The 23,265-nt window shown below is 45.8% G+C and overlaps 1 protein-coding gene across 5 annotated transcripts in view; it reads left to right on the top strand.

Moving 5' to 3' along the window:
* Positions 1-23,265, top strand: part of LOC129649625 (acid-sensing ion channel 2-like) — a 275,297-nt gene that overhangs the window by 36,098 nt on the left and 215,934 nt on the right. For 3 of the 5 annotated variants that reach the window (XM_055577257.1, XM_055577256.1, XM_055577258.1), the window contains one exon: positions 18,942-19,207. The exons of the other annotated variants lie outside the window; for them this stretch is intronic. In XM_055577257.1, the coding sequence (XP_055433232.1) occupies positions 18,942-19,085 (144 nt within the window). In that variant the 3' untranslated portion in view covers positions 19,086-19,207. Of the gene's footprint in view, positions 1-18,941; positions 19,208-23,265 lie in introns of those variants that run through there. 5 annotated transcript variants of the gene reach the window in all.

Here is a 23,265-nt window from a genome sequence, read left to right as displayed (position 1 = left end):
TGAGATAATCATATGGTTTTTATTTTTCAATTTGTTAATGTGGTGTATTACATTGATTGATTTGCGGATATTGAAGAATCCTTGCATCCCTGGGATAAAGCCCACTTGGTCATGGTGTATGATCTTTTTAATGTGTTGTTGGATTCTGATTGCTAGAATTTTGTTAAGGATTTTTGCATCTATGTTCATCCGTGATATTGGCCTGTAGTTTTCTTTTTTTGTGGGATCTTTGTCAGGTTTTGGTATTAGGGTGATGGTGGCCTCATAGAATGAGTTTGGAAGTTTACCATCCTCTGCAATTTTCTGGAAGAGTTTGAGCAGGATAGGTGTTAGCTCTTCTCTAAATTTTTGGTAGAATTCAGCTGTGAAGCCGTCTGGACCTGGGCTTTTGTTTGCTGGAAGATTTCTGATTACAGTTTCAATCTCCGTGCTTGTGATGGGTCTGTTAAGATTTTCTATTTCTTCCTGATCGAGTTTTGGAAAGTTGTACTTTTCTAAGAATTTGTCCATTTCTTCCTCGTTGTCCATTTTATTGGCATATAATTGTTGATAGTAGTCTCTTATGATCCTTTGTATTTCTGTGTTGTCTGTTGTGATCTCTCCATTTTCATTTCTAATTTTATTGATTTGATTTTTCTCCCTTTGTTTCTTGATGAGTCTGGCTAATGGTTTGTCAATTTTATTTATCCTTTCAAAGAACCAGCTTTTGGCTTTGTTGATTTTTGCTATGGTCTCTTTTGTTTCTTTTGCATTTATTTCTGCTCTAACTTTTAAGATTTCTTTCCTTCTACTAACCCTGGGGTTCTTCATTTCTTCCTTTTCTAGTTGCTTTAGGTGTAGAGTTAGGTTATTTATTTGACTTTTTTCTTGTTTCTTGAGGTGTGCCTGTATTGCTATGAACTTTCCCCTTAGGACTGCTTTTACCGTGTCCCACAGGTTTTGGGTTGTTGTGTTTTCATTTTCATTCGTTTCTATGCACATTTTGATTTCTTTTTTGATTTCTTCTGTGATTTGTTGGTTATTCAGCAGCGTGTTGTTCAGCCTCCATATGTTGGATTTTTTAATAGTTTTTCTCCTGTAATTGAGATCTAATCTTACTGCATTGTGGTCAGAAAAGATGCTTGGAATGATTTCTATTTTTTTGAGTTTACCAAGGCTAGCTTTATGGCCCAGGATGTGATCTATCCTGGAGAAGGTTCCATGTGCGCTTGAGAAGAAGGTGAAATTCATTGTTTTGGGATGAAATGTCCTATAGATATCAATTAGGTCTAACTGGTCTATTGTATCGTTTAAAGTTTGTGTTTCCTTGTTAATTTTCTGTTTAGTTGATCTATCCATAGGTGTGAGTAGGGTATTAAAGTCTCCCACTATTATTGTGTTATTGTTAATTTCTTCTTTCATACTTGTTAGCATTTGTCTTACATACTGCGGTGCTCCCGTGTTGGGTGCATATATATTTATAATTGTTATATCTTCTTCTTGGATTGATCCTTTGATCATTATGTAGTGACCATCTTTGTCTCTTTTCACAGTCTTTGTTTTAAAGTCTATTTTATCTGATATGAGTATTGCTACTCCTGCTTTCTTTTGGTCCCTATTCGCATGGAAAATCTTTTTCCAGCCCTTCACTTTCATTCTGTATGTGTCCCCTGTTTTGAGGTGGGTCTCTTGTAGACAACATATGCAGGGGTCTTGTTTTTGTATCCATTCAGCCAGTCTATGTCTTTTGGTTGGGGCATTCAACCCATTTACGTTTAAGGTAATTACTGATAAGTATGACCCCGTTGCCATTTACTTTATTGTTTTGGGTTCAAATTTATACACAATTTTTGTGTTTCCTGTCTAGAGAATATCCTTTAGTATTTGTTGGAGAGCTGGTTTGGTGGTGCAGAATTCTCTCAGCTTTTGCTTGTCTGAAAAGCTTTTGATTTCTCCTTCATACTTGAATGTGATCCTTGCTGGGTACAATAATCTGGGCTGTAGGTTATTTTCTTTCATCATTTTAAGTATGTCTTGCCATTCCCTCCTGGCTTGAAGAGTTTCTATTGAAAGATCAGCTGTTATCCTTATGGGAATTCCCTTGTGTGTTATTTGTTGTTTTTCCCTTGCTGCTTTTAATATTTGTTCTTTGTGTTTGATCTTTGTTAATTTGATTACTATGTGTCTTGGGGTGTTTCGCCTTGGGTTTATCCTGTTTGGGACTCTCTGGGTTTCTTGGACTTGGGTGATTATTTCCTTCCCCATTTTAGGGAAGTTTTCAACTATTATCTCCTCAAGTATTTTCTCATGGTCTTTCTTTTTGTCTTCTTCTTCTGGGATCCCTATGATTCGAATGTTGTAGTGTTTAATATTGTCCTGGAGGTCTCTGAGATTGTCCTCATTTCTTTTAATTCGTTTTTCTTTTATCCTCTCTGATTCATTTATTTCTACCATTCTATCTTCTAATTCACTAATCCTATCTTCTGCCTCTGTTATTCTACTATTTGTTGCCTCCAGAGTGTTTTTAATTTCACTTATTGCATTATTCCTTATATATTGACTCTTTTTTATTTCTTCTAAGTCCTTGTTAAACCTTTCTTGCATCTTCTCAATCCTTGCCTCCAGGCTATTTATCTGTGATTCCATTTTAATTTCAAGATTTTGGATCAATTTCACTATCATTATTCGGAATTCTTTATCAGGTAGATTCCCTATCTCTTCCTCTTTTGTTTGGTTTGGTGGGCATTTATCCTGTTCCTTTATCTGCTGGGTATTCCTCTGTCTCTTCATCTTGTTTAAATTGCTGAGTTTGGGGTGTCCTTTCTGTATTCTGGCAGTTTGTGGAGTTCTCTTTATTGTGGCGTTTCCTCGCTGTGTGTGGGTTTGTACAGGTGGCTTGTCAAGGTTTCCTGGTTAGGGAAGCTTGTGTCGATGTTCTGGTGGATGGAGCTGTATTTCTTCTCTCTGGAGTGTAATGAAATGTCCAGTAATGAGTTATGAGATGTCTGTGGTTTTGGGGTGACTTTGGGCAGCCTGTATCTTGAAGCTCAGGGCTGTGTTCCTTTGTTGCTGGAGAATTTGCTTGTTATGTCTTTCCCTGGAACTTGTTGGCCCTTGTGTGGTGCTTGGTTTCAGTGTTGGTATGGAGGCGTTTGATGAGCTCCTGTCAATTAATGTTCCTTGGAGTCAGGAGTTCCCTGGAGTCAGGGTTTGGACTTAAGCCTCCTACTTCCAGTTATCGGTCTTAATTTTACAGTAGTTTCAAAACTTCTCCTTCTATACAGCACCACTGATAAAACATCTATGTTAAAGATGAAAAGTTTCTCTACTGTGAGGGTCACTCAGAGAGGTTCACAGCGTTACATGGCGAAGAGAAGAGGGAGGAGGGAGTTAGAGGTGACCCAAATGAGATGAGGTGGAATCAATAGTGGAGAGAGTGGGTAGCCAGTAGTCACTTCCTTATGTGCACTCCACAACTGGACCGCTCAGAGATGTTCACGGAGTTATACAGGGAAGAGAAGAAGGAGGCAGGAGACAGAGGTGGCCAGAAGGATAAAAGGGGGAAATGAAAAGGAGGGAGACAGATCCAGCCAGTAATCAGTTCCTTAAGTGTTCTCCACCGTCTGGAACACACAGAAATTCACAGAGTTGGGTAGAGTAGAGAGGGGTTAGGGAGGAGATACAGGTGACCTGGTGGAGAAAATGGAGAGTCCAAAGGGAGAGAGAGCAGTCAAGCCAGTAATCTCGTACCCTAGTGAAAAATGGGTCCTGAAGATTGGGTTCTTAAAGGTACAAAATTGGTAACAAATACATAAAAACAAAAATTAGAAATCTAGAGTAGAGTTTGGAATTTCAAAAATGCGATGTTAATGAAAAGAAGAAGGAAAAGAAAGAGAGAAAAAACGAACAAAGAAAAACAAACAAGGTCGTGAAAGTAATAAAGAAACTACAGGTACAAAATTGATAACTAATACCAAAAAGCAAAAATTAAAAATCTAGAGTAGAGTTTGGAATTTCAAAAATACAACGTTAAAAAAAAAAAAAAAAGAAGAAGAAGAAAAATAAAGAGAGAAAACAAACAAACCAACAAAAACAATGTCGCAAAAATTATAAAGAAAATACAGGTACAAAATTGATATCAAATACCAAAAAGCATAAATTAAAAATCTTGAGTAGAGTTTGGAATTGCAGATATACAATGTTATATAAAAGAAGAAGAGAAAGAAACAGAGGAAAAAAAAAAGTCACAGAAATTATGAAAAAAACTATAGGTACAAAATTGATAACATATATCAAAAGGCTAAAATTAAAAATCTAGAGTGGAGTTTGGAATTTCAAAAATACAATGTTAAAGAAAAGAAGAAAAAGAAAAAAGAAAAAAAAAAAAACCACGGACAAAAAATTATAAAATATATATATGAAGTTTGCTGAAGAAGAAAAAAAAAAATAGGGTCTTTTTTTTTTTTTTGCAAAGTAATAGTTATAAAAGTGAAAATTAAAGGACAATAGAGGACTTAAAAAAATTTTTTTTAATTAAAAAAAAAAAAAGAAAGAAAGATTGATCGTAAAAATAGTAAAAATATATCTAGGTCTTTCTCTGGTTTTGTTGTGAGTATTGTGGGTTCAGTTCATTTTTGGCTAGTTCCTTGGTCTGACTTATATTTCTCAAGATCTATAGGCCCCTTCCTATGTAATCCGTAGTAACCACAGGGTTTTAATCTATGGCCTGTAGCTTCCAAGGCGTTTCCCTCTGTTACAGCTTCTTCTGTTTGCTGGTCTCTTCAGTGTCTGGCTCCTGCCCTGACACAAAGGGGATGGTGGAGGACACTATTTTTTTTTATTTTATTTTATTTAGGCTCACTTGTTCAGCCGCGCTGTGGGGAGGGAGGGAGGGATGCTGCAAACAGATAACACTGGCGTGCGCTTGCAGTGCCTCAGCCACCCTGGGTCTGCCCCCGCTCACGGCACGTGTAGCCTCCCTGCCCACACTGCTCGGGCTCTAGGTTGTTCCGCCGGGAACAATCAGAGGCCGGCCCTGGGCTGAGCTCCCAGGTCCAAGCCGCTCAGGTTCAGGCACTCCGGTAGTCCTCAGAGGCGCAGACTCGGTTGGGCCTGCGTTTTGTGTTCTTCCCAGATCCGAGCAGCTCAGGTGATGAGGTGTTTGGCGGGTGCCAATGCTGCGACTTATCGCCTCCCCGCCACTTGGTTATCTCCTTTCGAAGAGTTGGGCTGCTTTTCTGGGTGCCTGATGTCCTCTGCCGGCATTCAGAAGTTGTTTTGTGGAATTTACTCGACGTTTAAATGCTCTTTTGATGAATTTGTGGGGGAGAAAGTGTTCTCCCCGTCCTACTCCTCCGCCATCTTGGCTCCTCTAAGCGTCTTTTAATTTCATGGCTGCAGTCACCATCTGCAGTGATTTTGGAGCCCCCCAAAATAAAGTCTGACACTGTTTCCACTGTTTCCCCATCTATTTCCCATGAAATGATGGGATCGGATGCCATGATCTTCGTTTTCTGAATGTTGAGCTTTAAGCCAACTTTTTCACTTTCTGCTTTCACTTTCATCAAGAGGCTTTTTAGTTCCTCTTCACTTATAGGTTATTACAATATATCAAATGTAGTTCTATGTGCTATGCAGTAAATCTTTGTTGTTTGTGGACTTTATATACAGTGGTGTGTATCTATTAATCCCATACTCCTAATTTACCTCCCCCCCTTTCCCCTTTGGTAACAATAAGTTTGTTTTCTGTGTCTGTACATCTGTTTTGTAAATAAGTTAATTTGTATTATTCGCTTCTGTCTTTACACAGGTGATCTCAGTTCATTCTCCCAATAAAGGAGGGAAGCAGGTATTGAATAGGAGTGGTCCCAATCAGGTCCCCAGATGGCTTAAATTGGGGGCCCAGACCTCCCTTTGGAGGAGGCTGTGTTTCTAGAGAGGCCCTGGGTCCCTGAGAGCCCCCCAGCCCAGATAAAGAGGCCAGCTAGGCGCAACTTCCAGGATAGATGGGGAAAGTGTAACTGCTTTCCCTGGAGCCCTCCCAGTTTATAGACAACATTTGTGTGTGTGCTCACCATGTGAGAACAGGGCTCAATGATGGGGCAGGCAGAGTTACTCCTGCTTTGCAGATGAGGAAATTCAAGTTCAAGGAAGTTAAGGGGCTTTTTCCAAAGTTATGCCCTGGCCAAGTCAGTGTCCCCACAGAAATCAGCCAGACTCGCCATCTTGCACATGGATTATGATCCCTGTCCCCCTGCGAAAAATAATAAAATTAACGTCCTCCTTCCTCAGAGAGCCCCACTGTTAAGCTTCTGGGGTGCAGGATAGGGTACCTCAAATTCCAGGACAGCACCAACCATTGGCTCTAAAGTTCCCAGAACACCCCCCGGCCAGAGAGCCAGGAGCCCTAAATTGCCCTGCGAGGAGTCGAGAAACCAGACTCAAGGTAACTCACACAAGGGCTGGCACTGACTCTCAGACACTCATTTCCAGATTCTCAGACCTTCCAGGGGCCTCTTCTTCACTTGGAGTCTTCCTCAGCTGTGGCTCCTGCTCATCAGACCCCAAGCGGGTTAAAAGGAAAGGCATGCCAAGCTGCAGACTGAAATCTCTCTCTTTTGCTCTTTTGGTTGAGCGTGCTGTATCTATCTCAGGGATCTGGGGACAGGACTCAGACTCAGGAAGATGCCACTGGCTCCCGGTTCCTACTGACCACTGCCCGTGCTGCCAAGGGCCCCCAGGCTGGCTGTGCCCCAGGGGACAATGGGGTGACCAGGCAGGGCTGAGTCAGAGCTGGCTGGGCCCAGGTCCTGGTGGCTGAGCCGGGGGCAGAGACCTTTAGGTGGCTATTTATAGACGCTGATGGTCAAAGGGGAGGGAGCTATCACAGTGGGTGAAAGGCCGTAGACCTGAGGTGGGGAGGGGTGGTGATTTACTTAGGAAGCTGATGGCTGACTCAGAATGGATGCTTCCAAGTGGTCCCTCTGTGAATTCTCTCCCTCCCATCCCCATTATTCAGCACTGGCACATGGCCTTGTCCCAGTCTCAGCTGTCAGCACATCACTGCTTGGCTCAGTGGTGGTCCCCATTGCTTCTTTCCCATTGCCTGTGTTTCCAGTTTCCATTCTCAATGCTGCAGGCTACGTACCCTAAACTCTGCTCACACGTGCAATTCACTCTTTCCTGAATACTCTCTTTCTCCACCGACTGCTTACTCAACTTTGCTCATACTGTTCATTCTTAGAATTGGTTCAAAGTCCACTCATCTTCTAGCATCTCATTCAGGGTAACTTTCCCCCTGAGGCTTTCCTGGGGTCTCCCTTCTCCCCATACTGCCCCCCATTGGACTCGTGTTCTCCCTCCATGGAACATCTTGGCACTTTTTCCTCTCCCAGGACATGCCTCAGATTGGCCTTATATTGATTTATATGTTTCCCTTCCACTGAACCCATCTCTTCATTTCATAAAGCATTTATGAAACCTCTCGTGTCTGCTGTGGAGTAGCTTAGGGGTGGATTGTTATACAAACATCAGTAATATAGGGCCCAGCCCTTGCGGAGCTTGCAGCCCTGATGGGGAAACAAACATCCTAAAAAATTCCTTGTGGGGTGACAAGCACCAGGAGAAGACTTCCTGAGTTTAGAGGAGATGATGTTTCACACTCTGTTTGAGAAGGGAAATGTGGACACTGAAGCATTGCAGAGGTCAAAGCCATCTTTCAGACAGGGACTGTGTCTTTCTTGTCTATTCCTTGCAGCATCTGGGACACAGAAGATGCTCAGGACACGTGTGCTATCTTGGGAAGAGGCAGGTCTAGGCTCTGGTTTCTCCAGGCTCCTTTGAGCCCTTACCTCCACCACCTACTATAGTTAATCAGTATCAGAAGTGTTTGCATGTCTGTCTCCACACATACAGGCTGAGAGCCCCTGGGAGGCAGTGGTTGAACCTAAGGCCTGCACAGAGGAAGGGTTTAATGGAGCCTCTCTGGATGATGTCATGGATAGCATTGATTATCCCCAACTAATTCTACCTTGGAAAGAATGTGACAGGCTCAGGTAGAACATTCTTTCCTCAAGTCTCTAATTTTACAATGTGTGAATGAATGAATCTTCCTTCCCCACAGACAGCCTGAAGCATGCAGAGCCACCCTTAAAATGACAGGGTGCAAGTTCCCACGGTGGCTTTATTATCACCCAGCGGGTTCACCTGGCTCTTGGATGGCAGAGCTTCCTGCTGCACTGGGCCAGCTGCCTTGTTAATTGCAGCCCTCTCGGATCATCGGAACGCTTCCCTGTGGCACTAGTGGTAAAGAACCCGCCTGCCAATGCAGGAGATGTAAGAGATGCAGGTTCACTCCCTGGCTCAGGAAGATCCCCTTGAGAAAGGCATGGCAACCCCCTCCAGTATTCTTTCCTGGAGAATCCTGTGGACAGAGGAGCCTGATGGGCTACAGACCGTGGGGTCGCAAAGAGTCCAACACAACTGCCTTAGCACACATGCAGACAGATCATCAGACCCCTCTGTGAGGCAGGAAAGCGTGTGGCTGAAGGGTGACAGCTAGCCTGAGCCTTTGTTCAGTACTTGTGTGTGTGTGTTCAGTCGTGTCCTCGGTCCACTCACAATCCATTTTCTAGATTTCAGGGAAGCACTGATCTGGGGTGTCTAAAAAAGGTGGGTGAGGCTCTGGCAGGACCTAGTATGCCTTGTTTGAAGTACTGAACTTAGTTTTTCAACAAAAGGGCTCTGTGGCCAAGGAAGCTTAAGAAAAATCTGAGTGAAACAAAACTGTCTACTTTTCTTTGCTTTTCTTTCTACTTTTCTTTTCTTTGAAGGACTTGTCAGTACCTTTACTGTGGCTGACATGCCCTGTGAGTCTCCAGTGATGTTCCTTCTCAGCCAAGAACCATGTGATACCCCAGAGCAAACTTTTGGGAATTTTCCACTCCAGGAATAGCATGAGATACAGCCTGTTAGAACAATGTCCCCTCCTTTTTATACATGTGTATATCAAACATAGTCATGTCAGACCAGGCATTTTAAAGCTGATTTTTCCCAGCAACAATTTCCCAGAACCCTTGGATTTTATAGGAAAAAAAAAAATCGTGAAGAGGATTTCCCGTTTAAAATCATGGAAAGGCCAAAATCTTGTAATAACCACTCTAGTTACCCTTCTTTCAAATACATTTTGATGTTAAGGAAGTTGAAAAGAGGAGAAAAATAAAGCGGCAGTGGATTTAAGCAGGGCGAGATCAGAGGATTATTGGTCAAGAATGTCTGAACTGGCATCCTGGGGACCTCATGGTGCTAGTGAGGAAATGGGCCCAGAGACGGCAGAGAACTTGCCCAAAGTAAAACGGGAGTGCAAGACAAGGGGAGGTCCAGGGCTCTTTCTCCCAGACCTTGGCCTGGGAGTCAGACGGAGCTGGGCCCAGCTCTGGCTCTGCCATCCACAGAATGGAATAGTAGATGCTGCCAGTCCCTTCCTCTGTAAATGGGTGATGCCAGTCCCCACCTCATAGGGCTACTGTCAGGATTTGGTGGGATAAAGGCTATCACATGCTTAGCCTAGCGTTTGACGGTGTAATCTGTGTTTAATAAATGTAAGCTATTAAAAGCCAGGTTCATAAATATTGCATCCTCATAGTTCACAGGCCCTTGGACTCTGGGGGAGGGATTACACATCACTCAGCAGATTGATTTTTTTTTTCTTGGTGATTCTTCTCCTTTTGGTTCACTCAGTTCATTTTGTCGGGGAGTCCAGGAGATTGCAATTTAAGGAAACACCTGTGAACATTAAAAGAACTAGCCCATCCCCCACTGACCATGTCAGACTTTCTGGGATGCCTTCAGTGCATTTGACTTTGTTTGACAGCTCCCTAGAAAGTTCCACTGTGCAGCCAGAAATGAGTTACCCCCAGACCACCCTCTCTACTGGCCTAACCCCCACTCCCCAACCCAGCTTTCAGCGAAACAAGAAAGAAGCCAACTCTAACTCTTGCTTTTTGCAGGGCACCAAGAAATACTCGGTCCAGAGTGCTGGAAGTGATGCTATTAATAACTTGTTCAGCTAGCACCCAATTTTAGTGCTGAAATGACCCCACTCATGTGAGGTTGTTGGGCAGGGACTGTTACCCCTGCCCCCATTTTACCAATGAGAAAGGTGAAGTGACTTGCCTGGGGTCCTGAGATGCATAAATAGGCCCTTCCTCTCCTAGGGCACTGAATACCTGTGCTTTGCAAGGGAAAGCAGGTGGTGTACAGCAGGTGGCCAGCAGTAGTCTCAGAGAAGCTGTGTCTCCTTGCCTCCCTCCTCTTCCCCTGCTGGTGGTGGACTCCAGGAAGCTCTCGATGGCAGGGGTTACTGGAAACTCATGAGTGGGGCTTCTCAATAGGGATGGGGAGGCAGGCATAGCAGAATTGCTCCCTCAGACTCTGTCACTCCCACCCCCAACCCTGCATAAACTCACACAGATCAGATGTGTTAATTAATTCTCCACAACCACGGTCTGAGCCTCTTACCACCTATTTCCTTCTTCCCTATTTCTTTCCTTCCTTCTCTCTTTCCTTTTGTCCTCCCCTTCTCAAACATTTACTGAAAGTGTGCAAAGTGTGAGGCACTCTATGAGCCTCAGAGCGTGATGCTGATCGCCCGCATCATAGGATCTCTTCATGGCTGTCAATGTGCCCTCCATGCAAGAGCCTTCCCTCATTTAATTCTTAAGCCACCACATGAGATAGGATCTAATTATAATCCCTTTTTGTAGATGAATAAGTCTGAGGTTCAGAGAGGTTGGATGACTTCCCTGTGGTCACACAGCAAGAATAAGACAGCTGGCATTTGGATTTGTGAGGAGGGTTGGCATTCTTTGCCCAAAGCCTGGAAAGCTTAGCACAAGACACACTTGGAACCCATAGATCCTCAAGGCTGTGCTCTGCATACCCCGTCCTTCATCATTTATCATGATCCCTTCCTTGAATGGCACAGGTTCGCACATTCAGTTTTGAGTCCAGCTGTCCCTCCCTGTGGAGGACGCCAGGTGATATCCGACTCCTCCTTGGAGCTGTTGGCATCATCTAGCTGGAGAAACAGCAGGGGAAGTGGAGGTGTCTGGCTGACCCCCAAGAAGGGGAAGGGATGTGTCCAGGCTGAGAAGGGTCCCTGCACCCCATCTCTCCTTTCTTGATTCTACCTAGTTATTTGTGGAGCAGAACTGATTGCTAAGTGACTGGTTTGGGAATGGAGTGAGGCTAATGGTCTGGAGAGAGAAAGGGCTCACATCCTCAACCAAACTGAAACCCCTGGCTATGGACCCATGTTGGCTGGAGCCGTCATTTCAGTCAGCTCAGAACAAATGCGAGACTGTTCTAGTTGTTGAGGGGAGCACCAGCGATCATCTCTCTCTTTTTTTTTTTCTTTTGCTTTTCAGAGTTTAGAATGAAGTTAAGGAGAGATAAGCAGACACAAGGGATGGAGACAGAATCAGGAGGACAGGGAGAAGGGAGATAAGGAGATGAAGAGACCTAGATCCTGCGATAGTCAGGCCTCATTTCTAGTTGGAGAAGCCCTGATTCTCTCTCTCTTTTTTTTTTTATACTTTACAAAATTGTATTAGTTTTGCCAAATACTGATTCTCTTTTTGATGTCTTTCTTCCGACACCAAATGTGTGGGGCTTTGTCTCGCACCAGCCAATGCTTCAGTTCTTGGGACCCCAATGGGGTGTCCTTCAATTCCATTCAATTCAGTTCTGACTCTACCGGCCATAGCACAGGCCTCCAGCTTAAGGGCTCTGTCTCACAAGACTGTTCCCCATGTCAGATGCCACCCCAAGTCCTGGCTTCCTGTGGGACCAACGGGCTTTGAATTTAGGTGCCCACTATTTTGTTCGGAGGCTTCCCAAGTGGCTCAAGGGGTAAAGAATCTGCCTGCCAACGCAGGAGACTCAGGTTCAATCCCTTGGTCAGGAAGATTCCCTGGAGAAGGAAATGGCCACCCACTCCAGTATTCTTGCCTGGGAAATCCCATGGACAGAGGAGCTGGGTGGGCTACAGTCCATGGGGTCACGAAGAGTCAGACACGCCTTAGTGACTGAGCACGCACATACATCGTTTTTGTTCAGGTTTGATAATTTGCTGTAACAGTTCATAGGACTCAGGACAACTTTCCTTGCTATTCCCAATTTATTATAAAGGATAGGAACTCATACAGCCGAATGGAGGAGCTGCATAGAGCAAGGACTGGGGGGGAGGAGCACAGAGCTTCTGGGCCCTCCTGGGTGACCCCCTGTTCTCCTGAGGGTGATCACTAACTTGGGAGGCTCCCATCTCTGGCTGCTGAGGGTTTGTTCCCCAGGATAAGGGGTGCCCAGGCCTAGCTGCAGCCTCCTGGTGTTGGGTGTTCATCTGTTGGGGTAGCTGACAGCTCAGATGGATGATCCCTGTGTTCTCGGGCTTAGACTTTGACCACAGATGAACGTCGCTGCCTGTCTGATCAGTGCTTTGTGGAACACCTTCCTCATGATGGTTTAGAGCCAGGGCTCTCCCTGCGTACAATGGCTCTACCTGCACCCTGGGCCTCCCGTCCTCCCCCGGGTCCTCTGTGTCTTACCACAAGACAGCGGAGGAGATACTCCAGCCCTCGGGTGTGCCGGGTCAGAGCTGACCCACTTCTCTGCCTTCACACTCTGCTGAGCAGAAAACTCCATCCCAGGGCCCCATTCCAGCACACAGAGGGGGCTGAGCCACGTTTTCCAGCTGTGACTCGGGGTGGGTGCTTACCAATGCCTCTGTTACATGCTCTCTGATCTCTGCCATCAAGGGCTCACGTGTCTGGGTTCCCACTGGCTCCTCAGCACCCAGTTACCCCCCACCCATGTCCAGGTGCCTGTCACTGAGCAAAGGAATCAGGCATAAGAACATGGTTCCACTGCAGGCTATGTGTGGGGCTGTGAGCTGGTCCCATGATCTTGCCGTGCCTCAGTTTCCCCCTTGGTGAGATGGGGATGACTGTCCCTACAGATCGTGGTGACTCATTCATTAAATCATGCGGAGGAGGAGCCGAGGTGTCTGCAGCAGTCCCTGAAAGATCTGGGTAATTGGAATGTAAATTGTGACTTGGAGAGGACTGAAAACTGAGGCTGGACAGGCCAGCCATGGACAGATCAACGGAATCATTGACCATGAAGTTAAGAGGTTTGAACTTTATTGAGAAGGCATGGAGAATCCATTGAAAGAATAGAAATAGAGACATGGTATCACCAGCTTTCTCTAGCATTGCTCAGGGATATGCATCAGAGGGGTCAACAGACCTCTTGTGAGACTCTCATAGTAATCTGGATTTAAAAAGTGCTATTGTACAGATCAATGATGCCTAGGTGCATGAAGCAGCTTTTAAACTGCTCAGAAAGTGTATTAAATATTATCGTCTCAGCAGGTGATAACACCTGCTTCTTCAAGGTTTCAGGCATTGTGTGAAGCCCTTTCCATGTATTATTGTGTTTACTTAAGCTCTGTGCCTCAACTTCCTTACCTGTGAAATGGTGAGAAAAATAACACCAACATTACCAAGTTGTTGTGATAACAACTGACTTAGATAGAATAAAGGGCTTCTCTAAAGAGCTTTGAATGATCCCCGGCCCAAGGAACCTTTAATAAAAGCCACAGTGACAACGATCCTAGGAGGTAAGATTCCCTGGTTGAATTTCATAGACAGGAAAATGGAGGTGAGCGAGACTATTCCGGTTATACGGGGTGGTTCCAGGGTTCAGAGCTAGACTCTCATGGCTGTTGGCTCCAGGCCACTACGCGACCTCTGTGTTCATTGTCGCTGTCATGATGACTCAGAGATCTGAGTGAGAAGCAGGTGTATGACTAAGGTGACTCCTGGGGACATCTCCATTGAACAAAGGATGCTTGCAAGAAGCTGACTGCCATTCCCATGAGTCAGCTCCCTCCCACTCCTGAAAAGTCTAAGGGGTTCCGTTGGGTTTCTGGGTCATAGCACCAGTTTGGTTTGAGCTCAGGAGCTCCATCTAGGTGGCACAGCCACTGAGCCAGTCTAGAACCCACCCACGCAACTGTGAATCTTCTCTCCAGTTCTAGCGTCAGCAGGGGTTATCTTAGCAGGCAGGGTTGTCTGCTCAGAGCTTTCCATCCCCCTTGAATACCCCCACATTCCAGGGGATTCTAGATTCTTCTCTCATTGGCTGGCTGAGGCTCACCTCTGCCAGCTTGGAGCAGAGGTATCACTGGCTGCCCAGAGAACTGTTGACTGGGGGCAGTGAAGTCAGGCCCATGAATTTTTGATAGACTCCCCTCCTGAAGACATCAGTGTGCCCTTGAAGGTGGATAATTGAAATTCAGATTTGGATATTCTATTACTTGGCGATATTCTTTATGAGGCAGCTTTGTGTTTCCCAGTGACTCGGTTGCAGCTTTAGTGACTCCATTATGGAGAAATATATTGATTTGTCAGGGTGGTGTCAGGGGCGCCGCTCTGATGAAAATTGATTTATCTCTCCCTGAGCAGCTTGTGTTTTTAATTCATCTTTGCCTCCAACAAGGCGCGGGGTGTGTGTGAGGAGGGCGCCTCCACTCTCATGACTCTGTTCACCACCAGACACTGAAAATAAGGCTCAGGGTGCAGCCCTGGCTCCGGTTTGATGTTCTGTGCCGAGGTTGATAAAATAGCTCCCCATTTGCCTCTGCTGGTGTTGATAACATTTGTGTTCAGTCTTTCCCTTCCCTGACACAGACACCCGTAGCTGGGTGTGACAGATGGGGACCGTAACTCCCTCGACCATGGGAGGATGGCTCTCTGTCTCTCTCTTTGACAAGAAGCAAGTCGATACTGAAGTGGCAAGTGAAGCTAGAGAGGTTTCCATTTGCTTTCCGATGAACTGCAGGCAATGACTTTTAATTGTGAGACTTCTCCAGTGTTCAATGGCTCATCCCTTCATTCATCCCAGCCAGTGTGATGGCATCTGGGTGCCTGGCCTAGGCTCTCTCCTCTGCCACCTTCTAGCTAAGTGTGGTGGGCAGTGATATCATCTCTCTGAGTCAGCCTCCTTGATCACAATGGGAAGATAATGATGCTAAATGGATAGATTGGTGAGAGGAGGGAAGGAAATGATGCATGTAAGTTCTTAGCACATGGCCTGGCCCCACACAATAAAAATAAGGGTTGAAAGTCAATAAGTAAAATAAAGTAAAATGGGATCATTATGGATTAGGCTCCTGCCCCGTGATTATGTTGGCTTTGGTGAGACAGATGGTTCCTGCACCCAAAGAGCTCAGTCTAGGGATAGAAACGTTCTGGGTCAAGGCAAATAGCATGAAAGTATAGAGAGAGCATCCAATTTAGAGTGGGAGGGGGAAGGTTCAGAAAGGACTTCCAGAACATCAGTTATGTTGGATTAGGGTCCCACCCGATTCCAGCATGACATCTGCAACGACCCTATTTCCAAATAAAGTCACAGTGGAGGTATTGGGGTTCAGAACTTCCAGTCTACTGTCTGGAATACATACACAATTTTTAACAGTCCAACCTCCAACCCCCCAAATTAATATCCTTCCCTCATGAAAATATATTCATTCTACCCTAACACCCCCAAAAGTCTTAACCATTCCAGCACTAACTCTATCTCATCTAAGTGAAATGTATGTGCATGAGCACACACGCGTGCACACACACACACACACATACACACACAATCTGGTGTCAGATTCCCACTGGGCTGGAAAATAAGCTGAAGGAGCAGGTGGCAGGTGGGAGAGGTAGGAAGACAGAGGAGGTTTCAGTTTTGGTTGTCAAGTTAGTATCTCTCATGAGACACCAAGTGGAAGTTGGGTAATGCATGTTCTTATAGATATTATAGTTGGATATCATGCAGTCTTTTAAAAATATTTCATTTACTTATTTTGGCTTGCCTAGAAAATTCCATGGACAGAGAAGCCTGGTGCAAGAAGCCTGGTGGACAGAGAAGTCCATGGGGTTGAAGAGTCAGACACAACTGAGCACACTCCACACACACACACACACACACACACACAGGTCTTAGTTGCAACATGTGGGGACCTAGTTCCCTGACCAGGGGTTGAACCCAGGCTCTCTGCATGGGCGTGCAGAGTCTTAGCCTTCGTTTTCTCTGGAGCACCAGGAAAGCCTGGATACCATATATTCTTGGAGGTAGTTAGGTACCTATAAGAAATGAGTGTGCCTCTTGTTCTGAGGTGAATTTAGAGAAGAAAGGCACTTGCAATGATGATGGATCGTGGCAGTGAAGACATGGAGCATCAGTTGCCCCATTCACTGGATATTATTTCTTGGTGCTCACCTTACATCAAGTATCCTGGGGGACTTCAAGATACACCTGCCACAAATCTCATCCTCAAAGAGCTTACAGTCATAATGGGATTTGTGGCTGGACCAGAACTTACAGTCCACAAACAGCTGCAAGGCAAGATAGTAAATAAAAAGTATTGACCACCAGGAGACGTGATAAATTGCTGTGGGATTCATAGAGAGTAGATGTGATCTCTTCCAGAAGTGAGCACGTGTGTGTGTGTGTGTGTGTGTGTGTGTGTGTAGGAGGAGGGGAATTCTAAGAGGAATTGATTCTAGAGCTGGGCTTGGAAGAATGGGTCATACTTGGGCATGTGGTGATGGGGTCAGGGTGGTTGATTTTGCAGGCACACAGGAGAAATGAGAAGGCGGTCATCTAAACACTATCCTAGGAACGTAAGGCGTTTAAGTATGAAAGTCAAACTGCGTATATTTTGGTATAAAAAATCAGGGGAACAAAGCAGTGTTTTCATTTATCTTACTTGATACATTAGCATTATATAGAAGAGGATCCTGTTATTTCCACTTTCAGATGAGGAAATAGAGGCTTAGGAGAATTGAGTAGCATGTCAAGCTCACAGAGTTAGTAAAAGGTAAAGCTGGAACTCAAACTGATGTTCCTTTGACTCCAAAACCATGGTACTTCTGGTGTATCTGCTTTATTATTTACTCTCACTTTATACAACGTCCTGATTCATACTTGCTCCCTTAGTAAAACTAGCCCAGAAGGAAATCTAAGGGGGCCAAGATGAGGAAAGTGGTCAGGGGCAGTTTATAGGGGGACCTTTTTTCTGATTCCAAGGGAAACAGCTTTTCTGCTGCGGATCCTCTGGCTTCCAGTGTGAAGGCTGAGGAATGGGCAAGAATAGTTTTCTGCCTAAGAGAGCCGCACAGAAGATCATCTGGCTATCAACACGGTGGATGCAGCCAGGGCAGCATGGATACCTGTCCATGTTCAAGATCACTTTGGGCTGCTGCATAACTTCGGGCTTAGACAGCGCAACCTTAGAGCAGCCATTCCCTGGACTGAAGCCCAACAGTCTTGACATCTCACAAGGGACCTGCAGAGAAGACTTAGGATTCAGAGAGGTAAGGACATACTTCACCTGCTTTCAGAGGAGGAGGTGGCTTGGCCTCCAGGTCAGATGGTCTTGCTCTATTTCCTGACCCTGACCGGCAGCCTTTCGAGGACTGAGGACCTGGCCAGAGGCCCATGAGCAATCATCACAAACCCATCTCATGTCTGGGACCCTGGCCAGAGGCACATCCTGCTGACAGTGGCCAGGAGCCTGGTCTGTATGTCTAAAGGGCAGCAGTGCTTTATGACTGCATTGCCTCAACCGTGATGGGATCTTCTGGAAGAATCCTAGACACAGGAAGCTGTAGGAAATTGGTCCTTGTCTGCTGAAGATGTCTCCATACCAAATAATAATAATAATAATATTTTTAAAGGAAAAAGTATACTGTTAACCATGTTCCTTTGTGAGTTCTTACAGTGTACCTGACACTTTTCTGAACGTCTTAAATTCATTAACTCATCTAATCCCTTGCTACTCTGTTGTGCTGGGTGTCGTGTCTGACTCTGCAACCCCATGGGCTGTAGCCCTCTGGGCTCCTCTGTCCGTGGGATTTCCCAGGCAAGAATACTGGAGTGGGTTGCCATTGCCTACTCCAGGGAATCGTCCTGTCCCAGGGATTGAATCCTCGTTTCCTACGTTGGCAGGCAGATTCTTTACTGCTGTGCCACTTGGAAAGCCCTTTGCTACTCTATTAGATGGGTGCTATTAGTATACCCATTTTATAGATGATAATTGAGGCTCAAGAGAGAGTAAATAAACTGCCTAGGATTACACAGTCTGTTAGTGATGAGAGGAGATTTGAACCCAGGACTTCCTGATCTTGGAGCACATACTCTTAACCACTATTCTGTGCTACCTCACCTTGACACCCAGCGTGACTCAGGGGAGCCCCAGCCTGCAGCCGAAGGGAGAGTCCCAAAGCCCCATGGAGACTCTCTCAGGTCCTAACTAAGACATCATGTTAGCGGGTGTCGTTCAAGGGCATTGTGGAGCTCTTGTTCATTCCAAGGCCAGGGCAGAGCAATGTCCTTGAAGCTGATGGGAGACACGCCCCTCTAACACCCGTTCCCAACCCGCCCCCCCCACCCCCTCGCCTCCCCGAAATCTGCTCCTCCCCCTAAGTTCTCCATCATGGTTAGTGATGACGTTATTGGATCCATCTGATCTCCAAAACTAGAAACCTCAGAGTCATTAGCGACTTCTCCGTCCTCTGGAGGGCCCCACCTCCATCCAATCCATCACCAGTCCTGCAAATTCTTTCTGACACACGTTATCTGGAGCCCAGCCTTTCTTGTCTCCACCCCCACAGCTACTCTCTGTACATCTTCTGTCGAGATGCTTGCAGTCCCTCCTCTTCAGCTCACGTTCCTTGACTAAGAGTCTTCCCAAACGGGACCTGAACTCCTTAGGTCTCCCCTTCTGCCGTGGCACTCCACTAACCCCAAGTTTCCAGTATGCTCGTTCCCCCAAAATTGATGTGCCTGCCCATGACTCTCAGTCTTCCGCGATCTGCTCTGTTTCACATGTCTTGCTTCTGTTGCAGCGCTGGGAAGACTTCTATTCACCTGTCAAGGTCCCGACCACGTGGCACTTCCTCTGGGAGGCCCTCTGGATTCCTCTGCTCCAGGGCAGTGTTCTCTTCTCCCTCCTTGGTGCTCTGACTTCCCTTACTTATATGTTTGGCTGACATAGACTGGATACTTCTAGAATGTGTCTGCTGACATCCCCCTGTTCCTTCAGATATAGGATCTTATTTATCTTTCTCTCCTCAGCCTCTAGTATAGTCCTTAGACCATAATATGACAGGTAAAGGGATGTTGAATAAATGGATGAAAAAAAAAAAAAAACCAAACTGACATATTGATGGTTCCCATTACATACAGTTCACACACATACACATACTTGCAAAAGGTATTGAAATAGCAGCTCTTGAGATTAGCTTAGTAAATAAGGAAACCTGGTTTCTGCCCATATGTCTGCAACCCTCACCAAATCACTCCTTGGAAAATACTGCCCTGTCAGGACTTCCCTGGCGGGCCAGTGGTTAAGACTCTGCACTTCCAATGCAGGGAGCATGGATTTGATCTCTGGTTGGGGAACTAAGATCCCACATGCTGTGCAGTGCAGCCAAAGAAAATACTGCCCTGTAGCTGAGACACACTAGCAGTTACTGTGAGTTTGTGGACGGCATCTTTTAAGTTCCACCTCGAAGGAGAAAGCAGGTGGTGGAGGGAGAGGGAGAGGGGGCAGCAGCTATTTCAGAGCCTTCATGAAAGCTGCTTGGTAAGAAATAAAATCAAATGCCACCACCAGCATCACAGCCACCCCCTGACTATAGCAGAAGATTTCTTTAACACCTTAGCAGACAAGCACCCCCATGGGTGGAATCATCCGCCTCACGGACCCACACCGGGTTGTCAATTGCTGATGTAAGGCCTTTGCTCAATGCAGGCTGCTCTAAAGAGGGTGGAGAATTCTCAGGGTGGAGAGTGCAAGCCCCATTCTGTGTCCTTGTATGCTTCCAGAGCTGTGCCAGGGACTCTGTTGCTTTCCTTGATCTTCATAGCCACCTGGACAGGGAGATGTCCTTGTTCCCATTACACAGATCATGAAACAGAGGCTCAGAGAGGGAAAGGCATTTTTCTGACACCACACAGCCTGGGAGAATAAGGATTCAAAGCCAGGTTAAGGTGATGACAGAGGATGAGATGGTTGGATGGCATCACTGACACAATGTACATGAGTTTGAGCAAGCTCCAGGAGTTGGTGATGGACAGGGAAGCCTGGTGTGCTGCAGTCCATGGGGTCGCAGAGAGTTGGACACAACTGAGCAACTGAACTGAACTGAAAGTTGTTCCCTTTTCCACCTCATCTGCTAGATCAGAAGGGAGGAAGGAAGAGACTCAGGGGCCTCTGAGTCAAACAGGTTTCTCTGTGACTTTGCCAAGAGTCATCTGCACCCTCCACCCTCTGCTGCACCAATAGCAGATCTCAGGTGCTGACCTCAGGGTGTCCATGTCTGCTTCACACAATTTCCTGCCCTCCTGGGGTTTGTGTCTCTAGTGTTGGTCTTCAGAATCCATATGGAATGAACCCCATCAGCCTTCTCCTAGTTGTCTCCTGCGAAATTGTCCTATGTGCTTGGAACATATTTTCATGTGTATACCTAAATGCGCTGCTTGAGCTATATTAATATACATATAGACCCCTGAATAAAAAGAGTTTTGGTTCAAGGGAACATTGGAAATGTGGTATTTACAGATGTTGCATTCTGCAGGGATCACTGTCCAGATGAGAGAAACCAAGATATAGCAGGTAGGGCAGGTCTGGGAACAAAGCAGTAGAAAGAGTGTTTGAAGGAAGCAGAAATGTTCAGACTGGACAGACTTGCCAATATTAATATTAGAGCAGCTCCAAGTGAGACGGCATAAAAGTTAAGGAAGGAAAGATTTCGAACCAATGGAGTAATCAATGAAAAACAGTTTGAGCTATCAATGAATGGCCTTCTTACATATATATGTATTAGGAATTTATAGGTCTCTAGACTCAGCACTGGAGAAGGCAATGGCAGCCCACTCCAGTACTCTTGCCTGGAAAATCCCATGGATGGAGAAGCCTGGTGGGCTACAATCCATGGGGTCACTAAGAGTCGGACAAGACTGAGCAACTTCACTTTCACTTTTTACTTTCATGCATTGGAGAAGGAAATAGCAACCCACTCCAGTGTTCTTGCCTGGAGAATCCCAGGGATGGGGGAGCCTGGTGGGCTGCCGTCTATGGGGTCGCACAGAGTCTGACACGACTGAAGCAACTTAGCAGCAGCAGCAGCAGCAGACTCAGCACTGGAGCCTTATATGAAATGGCTTTTTTTTTGGCCGGGGGTGGGGGATGGCAGAAAGCTTCCAGTCACAGAAAGTCCAAGCAGGAGTTGGATGGTTACCCATCATGAGCAATATTAATTCCAGTGCTAAATGGGTGATTGGAAAAGATGAGTTCTAGTGTATTGCAATTCAGTAGAGCAATGGTCCCCAACCTTCTTGGTACCAGGAACTCATTTTTTGGAAGACACTGTTTTTACCAACGGGGGCAGAGGGGATGGTTTCAGGGTGATTCAAGCCCATTCCACTTATTGTGCACTTTCTTATTATTATGTCAGCTCCACCTCAGATCTTTAGATCCCAGAGGTTGGGGAATCCCTGCAGTGGAGTAAAGAGAGGTGCAGCCACCTCTGTACCATCCAGAATACCCGAGGCAGGACACTGCATGCTATCATCACTGACTGGCCAGTGCAGTGCATGACTGCTATCCACGAGCCACATACCCAGAGTGTGTAATAGGGTGACCCTGGTGGCTCAGATGATAAAGAATCTACCTGCAATGCAGAAGACCTGGGTTTTATCCCTGGTTTGGGAAGATCCCCTGGAGAAGGGAATGGCCACCCACTCCAGTATTCTCTGCTGAAGAATCCCATAAACAGAGGAGCCTGGCGGTCTACAGTCCATACGGTTGCAAAGAGTTGGACACGGCTGAGCGACTGACACTTTCAGTTTCACGTTTCACTTTCAAGCTAGCACCCGAAGAGAACTAAAGGAGAAAAGAGCTGAAATGAAAGCAGAATGGATTTGGCTTGAATTAATGTGCTGACCCGCCAGGGGACTGATTGCTGACATGAGCATGTGAGGGGAAGCTGTCTCTCTGTCTTAAGTGATTCCTTGAAATTTTTTAGGCACCCATTTCTACAAGGCTTTAATCATAGGGTGTGCACTGTGCTCATGAGACGTGTGAATGTGTGAGCTCAGTTGTGTCTGACTATATGTGACCCTGTGGACGGCAGCCCATCAGGCTCTTCTGTCCATGGGATTCTTCAGGAAAGAATAGTGGAGTGGGTTGCCATTTTCCCCTCCAGGGGAATCTTCCTGGCCCAGGGTTCAAACCCAGATCTCGTGCATTTCTTGCATTGGCAGGCAAAACCTTTACTGCTATGCCATCTGTGAAGCCCACTCATGAGACATAGCCCTGGGCTATAAAATCAAAATTGGACAGAAATACTCAAAATGTTCTGATAGGTGTCGGGCTTTCTTGTCCTTTACCCTAACCTCTGTCCTGCTCCTTTGGTTCATATCTCTCAGCCATTCCCTGTGGTTTTCTCATGAGCTCTGAGATGAGGGGTGGTGTTGGCTGGGCCTGAACCATCATTCTTTGAACAACAGGCTGAATCTCACCCACCTCTCAGGACGCTTGATCTCCTGTTTTCTGTTTGTTTGGCTTTTGTTTTCTTTTTTTAACTCCATGAACCCTCACTGTCCTCAGCCCAGAAACATTGTTCTGGGAAAAAGAACATTGCTTATCGGTCAGGCACTGGGCTAGTTGTAGTCTCCACCTGACACCTGATTCACTTTTAGCTCCCCACCTGCCCAAGCCTTTTCTGCAGATGAGGATCTAAGAGCTTAGGAGAGTGGTCTAAAACAGGGGTTCCCAACCTCCGGGCCCTGGACTAGTACCTCCTGTCAGATCAGCAGCCACATTAGATTAGAAGTAACATGCATAGCAAACAAATGCATTTGAATCATCCTGAAATCCTGCCCCCAGTCTGTGGAAAAATTGTCTTCCCCCAAACTGGACCCTGGTTCCCAAATGGTTGGAGACCGCAGGTCTAAAAAATACAGTAAGCAAGTGTTAATGTCTGTTTCAGTCCAGGGGGTGGGTGGATGTGTGTGTGTGTGTGTGTGTGTGTGTGTGTGTGTGTGTTTGTATGTATCCTGAGTTCACATCCTATGCCCAAAAGGTTGGAGACCTGGTGTAAAACACACAGCAAGCAAATGGTAATGGCAGTTTCAGTCCAGATGTGTTTGCATGTGTGTGTGTGT

This window comes from Bubalus kerabau, chromosome 4, assembly GCF_029407905.1.
Source record: "Bubalus kerabau isolate K-KA32 ecotype Philippines breed swamp buffalo chromosome 4, PCC_UOA_SB_1v2, whole genome shotgun sequence".
In the NCBI taxonomy this organism is placed as follows: Eukaryota; Metazoa; Chordata; class Mammalia; order Artiodactyla; family Bovidae; genus Bubalus; species Bubalus kerabau.
Note: the sequence above shows the minus strand (reverse complement) of the source record. Positions and strands in the feature narration are given on the sequence as shown.